We start from the raw sequence: 9,995 nt of genomic DNA on the forward strand, positions 1-9,995 counted from the left end.
TTGCAGTAGCAAGCTCATGTGCAAGGGTGATTGGAAATGGAAAAAGGGACGGGGGACAAGATCAATTTCTATGTCACAACTCACAAGGTTCTTACCACAGGATAAAGGGCACACGGGAATACAGTTTTATTGCGAGTGTACATCTCAAATAAGCATAGATCAATGTAAAGATTCTCTTACATTCATAATCATATGGCCTGCACTTCTGAGTACATTGCAAAAAGAAATATTTAAAAGTCTGCCGGAAACACTGAAAAATAGCCTACAAAAAGCAAAGTAAATGCTCAAAGTGGATCCTGCACTGTCTTGTTGGGAAGAAGGTAGGAGCCGCAGAATTTGAGGATGGCTACAGTGAAACAAAAATATCTCCATTGCTATGCTAATTCCGGTGACACTAGCTTTTGTGGGGTAGCTACCACTTAATGCTGGTCCTTGGGAATGTTAAGATCTTTAAATATTGGACTGTCAACTCCAACACCCATAGCATTCAGACCATTGTCAACATATAGAACAGTACCAGTGATAGCAGATGCCAAAGGTGATGCTAAGAAGGCAGCTGTGTAGCCCACCTCCTCTGCAAGACAAAATATCAACTCAGTGGTGCAAATAATCACAGATTGAAAATGGAACCTGTACATTACAAGGAATAATTCTGATGAAAATGTTACCTGCTAATACTTCTTTCTGTAGAGGTGCATTGGCTGATGAGTAATCAATCATCATATCAATAAATCCAATAGCTTTTGCAGCTCGACTTCTCAGTGGACCTAGGGTGAAAATACATTGTGTCAACACATTAATCAAAAGAATTAAATTACTAACATGCGAACAGCAGACATTGAAGGAAAATTGTTAACTTCACATAGATGGAATTGTAATCAGTAGGGGAGAGAACTACGAAATAGCACAAAAACTCATAATCTAAATGGAACTACAAGGTGTCACTTCATTCTACTGTAGGGAGGACTTAATTCATGCCAATTGTACACACAGTATTGATATAACATGATAAAATGGCATTCAATCATTTGGTATCATTTTGGGGGCAGTCAAGGATGCAGTTGGCATAGAGCCAGCATTTAATATAACAGACGGTAAGATGATTGGGTGAAAATTCAAACAAACTCCAAATATAGGTGCCTGAATGAACAGCTAATTACTAATACTAAATAAAACGGATGGTCCTAGCATTTGTATAAAAAATTCAAGATATCCAGAGTAATTGATAAAATCTTGCACCTTCATGGCATAAAAGATTAAACTTTTCAGACTATGCCCATTTTGTGCAAAATGTCACCGACAAAGCAAGACAAACATCAGTCCCTACTGCCATGTCTTCCACATTAAGAAACCATAGCAAGACAAGGAAAATAGACATTCATTAATTTGGAAAAGAGAGAGAGGTCGCCAATACCAGCGGATATAGTATTGACTCTAATTTTGCGCTTTCTTCCTGCTTCAAAAGCAAGAACCTGAAAAGGCATGACATATGATGTAATTTAAAAGAGAGAGAAGTAAAAATGAAGCACGTCTAAGTCAGTATGTAATCTGGTGAGTTTTTTTTTGGTGGTGTGGGTAGGAGTTGAAGCTTACTCGTGTATCACTCTCCAGTGCAGCTTTTGCAGAACTCATACCACCACCATATCTGTATCATTATTTAGATCATGAATATTGTCAGTCTAAATTTATGAAACATAGAATTATAAGGACTTTCTATGCATAACCAACATACCCAGGAATGATCCTTTCTGAAGCAATGTATGTCAGAGATATTGAAGATCCACCTAAAAACAAATCATAAAAGTAAAAGATAAAATGATAGGTGGAAGTATGAAGTAATATAATGGAAACCCGGTAATAAGATAAGAGGCATGCCTGGGTTCAAGATTGGAAGAAAATGCTTGAGTAAAGAAACATATGAGTAACTAGATGCAGATATTGCAGCAAGATACCCATTCCGAGATGTCTCCAACAATGGTTTGGTCACCTACATCAGAGTTAAATTCTTATTAAAACCAGATACCAAATGCATAAAGGAACTTCAATGCTTATTATTAATGTATTTATCGTACCTCTGGTCCATTGGCAAGTGAGTGCACAAGGATATCTATACTGCCAAAGTCTTCCTTAACAGATTCAGCAACTTCCTGAAAAGCAAAGCAACCAACAATAAATATAACAAAGCTAACTAAAGCACTCGGGCAGGAGTCCGGCCAGTTTGCAACACAGTTCATATTATTCATTAACACCACTAGGCTTAATACTTCGGCTCCCAGAAAAAAAAGCACACTTTTTTTTTTTGGGGAAGGCAGAAAGTATATAATATTATTAATAAGAAACATTAGTACCAGAAGTACTAAATTAAAATTACAACAGCAGCTATGCTGCCAGCCTCCCAAAAAACATGGATAAACCCATCACAAAGCCCCACCAACAGCTAAAGACCCATGTTAACCAAAGGCCTCCATAAGGTCGGAAGACCAATGGGTAAAAGGAATATTAAAATCTTTATCCCTAGCTTTGTACCAGGACCAAGCTAAGAATAAGGCATCATCCATCACTTTGGAAGATACAAAAGGAATACCCTGAAAAATCAGTAAATTCCTATGCTTCCAAATAGCAAAAGTTAAGGCAATCCACCACCCACCCCATCTAGATTGGTTTCTCCCTACAACAAAACCTTCGCAAAATAACCTGAAGTGACTTCGCAAAAAAAAAGCACACTTAATTACCCAAATGAAAAGACACCAGTGAAGAATCATCTCTCTTACTGGAGAATAGAAAAGTAATGTAGTTTTAGGCTTGGTCAGGCAAAAAGATTGGGAGGGGGGGAATATACCCCCAGCTTGGTCACTAAAGTAAAGGCTACAAAAGTCCACCGAAATCAATCTTCAGCACTTTTAAAAAAAAAAACACCCTTTAGTAGAAAATAACCAAACATAATTTTCAGCACTAAAGTCCAGCTTTTTCCCATAAGTAGTAATAATTCAACATTTTTATCCAAGACAGCCAAAATATCATTTTAAACCATGTAAAATTTAGCATATATACCTGAACCGTCCATTTAGATGATCCGGCATAGCGCTTGTTTGTTTTTATCTATATAATTGTCCAAAAAAAAAAAATCAGCATGAGGATATAAGTTCTGACATGCAAAAAGAAATTAGGCATCTCGTGTTTACATCTTCAGGCACATCATCGGGATTGTCAAAAACTGCATCCAATGGATAAACTTTGGTAATCTCCATCATCGAGCCATCTGGTAATCTGGAAATTATAGTTTCTTATTAGCAAAGCATCACATAGTCAAACAAACAAAATCAGCAGCAGTATTTAATGTCATACATGCGTGATATGTCAAACTTTCCACGCCGTAGGCTGGACTCAAAAATATTCAGGGCCTATAGAAATGGTTCACAGTTAGTAAATGTATCAGCACAAAAGGACTGGAAAAAACATATGCACTGGAGGGGGGAGGTGTTGTTCCAAAAGTCAGCAGACAGAACCTCGTGAATTCGTATATCAACTGATAGATACCCATTTTTTATCCAAAATAAACAAATAACTTACAGGTACCCATGTGCCAACAAGGATCTCAGCTCCTGCTGCAGCAAGAGCTTTTGCAATTGCCCATCCATATCCATTGTCATCAGCAACACCAGCAATAAAAGCCCTTTTACCTACATATATTGCTATTTTCAGTAAAGCAATATTTGTTTTCATACTCTATGACAGAAAAATCCATATCTATGAAAAGATAACCAATCAAATTACAAAATTCAATCAGAAGAGTCACTTAGTTTTGCTGCAATTATCAACAAAAAACAGATAAATCTGAATATTAGCTTGTTATTCATGTATTGAATTATTGAACAATTATATAAACGGGCCTTGGTTGCAAAGGCCAACATTCAATAGTTTTTTACAGCAAAGTGAGCACCATCTTTCCAGTGGCGGAGAGGAAACATGTTTGATTCTTCATGTTGACTTGTATACCAATTCAGGGCTCAGTATACTTTGAAATAATTGTAGTAAATAGGCAATGAGAAGGTTAGTTGTCAGAAATTTAAAATTTCTCCTAAACTGTAGTTAGACATCAATGAGACATGTGCAAATAAAAAGTAATATTAACAAGGAGCATCAGAGAAAATGAACAATACCTTTCAGATCAATTGACAATCCTGAGTCTGCACTTTGTGCACTGAACTCAAACAAGGCCTTTGTGTCACTTTTAACAGATTTTATGGACGATGAAGTGAAGCCCCGCCTGAAAGGTTGCACTGATGCAATATGACATGCACTTGCAAGTTTATTCCACGATCCAATCTTGGACTTGCCGCCAAGAACCACGGCACCAGCATCTGCAATCTTTTGTGATGCAGGAATGCATGATCTTGACATTGCAAATTGCATGCCAGAAAATGATGTTGCTGCCATCTTCAACGTGTGCAGTATGGCAGAAGGGACCCTAAATCTACATAAGGAAACTAGCATCAATACCTTAAAAACACTATAGATTAGACTTTACTGATTTCTTATTTTTCAGTTCCAATACTTAAACGTTAAACGTGACATAGAGAAACAGGAAGTTCCAGTTACCAACGGTTTGATTACAGGTATAGTTTAGACAATTGAGGATGTCCAAGTGATCATTCAATTAAATGCATCATAAAATTCAATTTTTTTCACCAAGCGGTTAGAACTGAAATTAACACATAAGTGGTAATTGAACCACAACAATGAAGCTAGGTCCAGTACACATTGCAGCAAAAAGCACCTCGAATCCGTGAAAAGAACAAAACTTTAGCTCATATTCCACCGATCAAGAAAAACACAGCAACATTCTTATGCGCAGTGAAGAAATCTACATTTCCCACTAAAACCCCACAAACATGTTGGCACGAAAGTCCAGTAATTGAACAAGTAGAGGACATAAAAGGGAGAAGGGGAAGGTGGGGGTTACCTGATAGTGATAAAAGAGCCAATGTGAGGAGTGGAAAAGAAAGCAAAGGGCTTTTTTAGTTGTAGCGGCTGCAGGTTGCTAAGACTTTGGAATTGTCGAAAGCAAAGCACAAACTCACACGTACTATTAATCTGTTAAGATTTCTCGAAATCTTAGTCCAATTCGTATATTAAAGGATGATGGGATGATAAATTATTTTTTTAAAAAAATAAAAATATATAGATTTAATCTTTTAATATATAAAAAATATAATTAATTAATTTTATTATTATACTGTAACAAAAGTAAGCAACAACAACCAAGACAAACGAAAGGATAATTTAAAAACAACAAACATGAATCAAAACGGAAATAGGAGAATAATGAGATAAGAGTAATGTTCAAACTCTTAAGTAATACGAGAACTCCTACCGGATACTGAAGTCGCTGTTCAGGAACAACATGACCCATCTATGTTCCATTGGGTCGTTGACTAAAATTTTATTTCTTGTGATGACATCGCAACAGTTAGTACCTAAAAATTATTAAATTATAATAATATGATAAAATTATATATTAAAATGATTGAATTAAACGTGTTTATATGGTAATTTTTATTAATTTAAATTTATTTTACTGATAAAAATAGATTGTAGGCTATTTCTAATTTTAGTTTTAATTAATTTTAAATCTCTTGTGTTTTTTATTGATTGATCGTTACATTTCTAACTTTCAATCATTACAGTTATTCATATAATATTCTTACTATTCATTTTATATTATGTCTTGAAATATTTTTAATTATGTCTTGTCAAAAAAATATTTTAATAATAACTTAAATAAAGTAAAAATATCATACTAGACATCATATCTTTTTTTTTTTGGAGATGATTCTTATAAAATAGTCCTATCAAAAATAATAATTAATTAATTTTTATTTATAATCTTGAATACATAATTTGTAAGATTATATTGAGTTATGAGAAGAAAAAAAGATAATAGGTGAGAAGAGAAATAAATAAGAAATATAGTGAAAAATAAAATTGCTTGATTAAAATAAAAAAAAATAGGTGAGATATATTTAAATTAAAGTTAATTGGTAGGTAAGAAAAGAAAAAAATGAATATTAGTATTAGTTTAAGATATATTATTCTATTATAAAAAAGTAAAAAACGTTGGAAAAAAAAAAAGGCGCGCATGGTGTATCCTTTCTATGCAGTGCAGTGCATTTATGCACCTCTCCGCTCGGTTTAGTGAAGGGCGAACAGTGTCATTTTTTCTTCACACTTTCTATGCAGTGGAGTGCATTTATGAACTTGAATTTCAAATCTTTCATTTTTTTTATCAACCCTCGTCATCGCGTTATTTTTAAGATTTCTTATATTTTTTATTCTAATAATAAATTTTATTTGTACATCTTAAATCATTTTTTATTTTCATAAGGAATCTATCTTTTAATATTTATTTATAAATTATTTTAAAACAATGAAAAATATTTAATTATATATTTTTTAATTTTAAAAAAATTTATAACAGAAATATAAAATTTATTAATAATTAAAATATTTATTTATTAATATAATTTAAACTTATCATAATACATAAAATTGATTGAAAAAATACAAAAATCGACATTAAGCAACAAAAATTAAATTTCATCAATATTGTGATCAAAACATTTTCAAATATATTTCACCAAGTCTGCATGAAGTTATTGATTAACTCCTCTTGTATGCATATAATGTCTTGTTTGCAAGTATCCTACAAAGTCAGGATGAACACCATGAGATACGTCAATGTTTGAAATTTTTTATCAATATGATCGTAATCAACATCAATGTTACCATTGTATCTATTTCATTCATCTTTAACAATCATGTGATCCAATATAATGTACGTCGAGATTATATTTTTCATGATACCCATGTGTCAATTACACGATGGACCACATATAATTACAAAATGAGGTTTGAGCACACCAAATGCTCTCTCCACATCCTTTCTTGTTGTTTTTTTACATTTTGGAGATATTTTCTCTCCCTGGGGCATTAGGATAGTCTTCACTAATGTGGCTCAATCCGAATAAATGGCATCCACAAGATAGTACCCCATATTGCATGTGGTTTCATTAACTGTAAATAGTACTGAAGGAGCTCGACCTTGTATAACATCATTAAAAATGGGAGATTAATTTAACACATTAATATCATTCTTTGAACTTGCAACTTTGAAATAGGCATGTCAAATCCATAAGTCTCGTGATGCGACAGCCTTAAGTATTATTGTGGGTTTTGGATTATCACCTCTATGAAATTGTCCTTACCATGCAATTGGATAATTTTTCCATTTCCAATACATACAGTATGGTCGAAAAAATTGACCCGTTGGTGTAATGTCCAAAAAAATAAATTAAAACACTACATTACAGTAACAATAAAAAAATGGACAAAACCCATATTTCTCTTATTTTTTTCCCTCCTCACCCACCTCCTCCGCCCCTTCATATCCTTTTTTCGTCTTTTCTCGCTTCTCTTCCCCTCCCCTTTCATCGTCCTCCTTCTCTATTCTTTCTTCCCCCCTCACCCCCACCTCCTCCACCCCTTCTCTTTTTCCCTTCCCCCTCCCTCTTCCTCCTCTGTCCCTTTCTTCCCCCCACCTCTTTTGCCCCTCTCTTCGCTACAACCATTAGAGATGTAGATCTAGCCTCCATGATTGTCGCTGACCTCTACCGATTTGGCCTTTGTCCCTCTTTTGCATTTTTTTATTTGTTTAAAATTATGTTGTTATGTTATTGCATTGGATTGTGGTATGTTGTTAGCATTAATTGTTCTTCTTTGTTTCTTCTTTTTCTTTTTCCTTTACCCAAGAGTAATGGTTAAGACCCAGGAGAGGCACTAAAAAATGATTTTTTTTTTCAAATGTAGATCTCCAATGTTCTTCTATAATAACCAATTCTCCAACATCATGATCTTGAGGGGGTCTCCAATAGTTAGGTCTCTAAAGAATAAATCTTCATCTTAAGATCTCTCTCCAAGATCTGCTATTGGAGATGACCTTATATACTCTTGAATCCTGCCAAATCATTTATGTGTTGTTCCATCCTCTCCCTTATCTTTTGATCAACCAAACCAGTGCTAAGATTAAGATCATCGTGGACTATTTGGTTAAGGAACACAAATCATTATTACTTATGTAATTGGTGTAGACATCATACTTTCATTATGCTAATCAGTGTAATGGTTAAAATATCATTTATTTTAAGGACTTATAAAAAGTTTTGAAGATATCACATGTTAAAATTGTACCACATAATATGATGGTCACTTGACTTTTTTCGCTAAACACATAAATAGTTAACAAATATGAAATGTTACATAATAGTAGCGATCAATTTTAACTTTAAAAAAAATGAAAATCAAAGAATTTATTTATAAGGACAAAAATCAAAACTCATTATTAATTTTATCAAGACTACAAATATATTTAAGTTTATAATAAAATTAATCATATATAAAAATAGTAGAAATGAAATTTAATAAATCTTTTAATTTTAATGAGAGAATATTTTTTAATAAAAAATGACGGTCGTTTTCATAAATATAATAGTCAAAATTTCCCCCCAATGTAAGGGCAATATTGACCAGTTCAAATAATTATAATTAAAAAGGTAACTTTGCTGTTGATTTATTTATTTTACATAAATAAACAATTTTGGAATGAAATGAATTTTAATATATGTTAAAATAGACATATGTTCTATTGTCAAAGATATTTTTATCTATCTTTAAAATTGTGTACCGTAATATCTATTACAACAATATTATTTTAATTTTTTTAATAACACGGCACAATGTTATCTGATGAAAATAATATTGCACGATATTCGTGATTTTTGTATTAGATATATCTTAAAATATGTATTTAAAAAATAAAATATATACAAAAGTCCTGTGTATATTGGGTTGTTTTTGTGTTCATTACCCTTTCACTCTCTTACTCAAATCATATCATATTGATTGAAGGGGAAAAACACAAATATTCATCACCATATGTTATACCTTATATATGATTTTTTATTTTAATATGTTTACATATACATGTCAATGTTTAAAGAAAATTAAAATATTTTAAAGTAAAATCAACCCTGTGTGTCATGTTTTATATATTTTTATATGGTTTAAATTTAGCAAAGGAGACAACAAAGCAAATACTTTTTATGCCCATAAAACAAATCATTCAACAAATGTTGCCACTTATTTTTGTGAAAAATGTTAATTCACGTGTATTAGATTATATATAGGCTTTAATTTTGATTCTTCTATTTTGATTAATATGTAATTTTAGTTATTTTTTTAAATAGAAATATTTAATCATTATATTTTAAAAAATTTACGATTTTAATATCCATATTTCAAAATAAAAGCATTTTATTTTTAAAAATTTACAATTTTCTTCTTTATATTTTTTTTAAGATAGTAATGTTGATACAATCTTTTAATTTTATTTTGAAATAGAAAAATAAAATCACAAATTTTTTAAATAAAAATTGTATTTAAGCTTTATATATATTACTTAGTGAGTTAAGTCTAACTTTCAAATGAGTAATCGAATCTTGGACCTACTTGTGAAATTAAATAAGAGTACAACTAATATGCTAAGTTAATCTCTTAATGTATTTGTAAGACCAAAAATATACTTATCTTTATTTTGTTATGCTATTATTATTTATTCTGAAAATAATACTCTTGTTATTTATATCGATTCATATAATTCAAATAGTGACTCACGTTTAAACAATAATACTTTGACCTGATATCCTTGTCAAGTGATTACCGGTTTGGGTTTTAAATATTATTTCTAAATATTTTGGAAAGCTAAAATTAATCTTTACACATCTTATTTTAATAAACTTGACCATCAAACATATTGAAATAATTGTCACACAATCTTATAAAAACACAAGACATTTTTACAAGTTGAAAAAAATTATATGAACTTTTAAATATTATTTTTGGCACAAAATTTGTTTATTTTAACTTTACTTTGGTATACG

At 31.6% G+C, this 9,995-nt stretch overlaps 1 protein-coding gene across 2 annotated transcripts; it reads right to left on the reverse strand.

Annotated features, from left to right (window-relative positions):
* Positions 1 to 91: 91 nt before the first annotated feature.
* On the reverse strand, positions 92 to 5,417 carry LOC100777266 (enoyl-[acyl-carrier-protein] reductase [NADH], chloroplastic-like). 2 transcript variants are annotated; one of them, NM_001255145.2, is given in 14 exon segments: positions 120 to 574; positions 669 to 767; positions 1,415 to 1,472; positions 1,594 to 1,645; positions 1,733 to 1,784; positions 1,876 to 1,987; positions 2,073 to 2,147; positions 3,052 to 3,099; positions 3,183 to 3,267; positions 3,346 to 3,401; positions 3,571 to 3,680; positions 4,161 to 4,474; positions 4,964 to 5,094; positions 5,375 to 5,417. In NM_001255145.2, coding segments are annotated over 14 exon segments (1,386 nt in total). In that variant the 5' UTR covers positions 5,414 to 5,417; the 3' UTR covers positions 120 to 419.
* Between the last annotated feature and the right edge of the window lie 4,578 nt (positions 5,418 to 9,995).

The sequence above is a fragment of the Glycine max genome, chromosome 12 (assembly GCF_000004515.6).
Source record: "Glycine max cultivar Williams 82 chromosome 12, Glycine_max_v4.0, whole genome shotgun sequence".
Classification (NCBI taxonomy): Eukaryota; Viridiplantae; Streptophyta; class Magnoliopsida; order Fabales; family Fabaceae; genus Glycine; species Glycine max.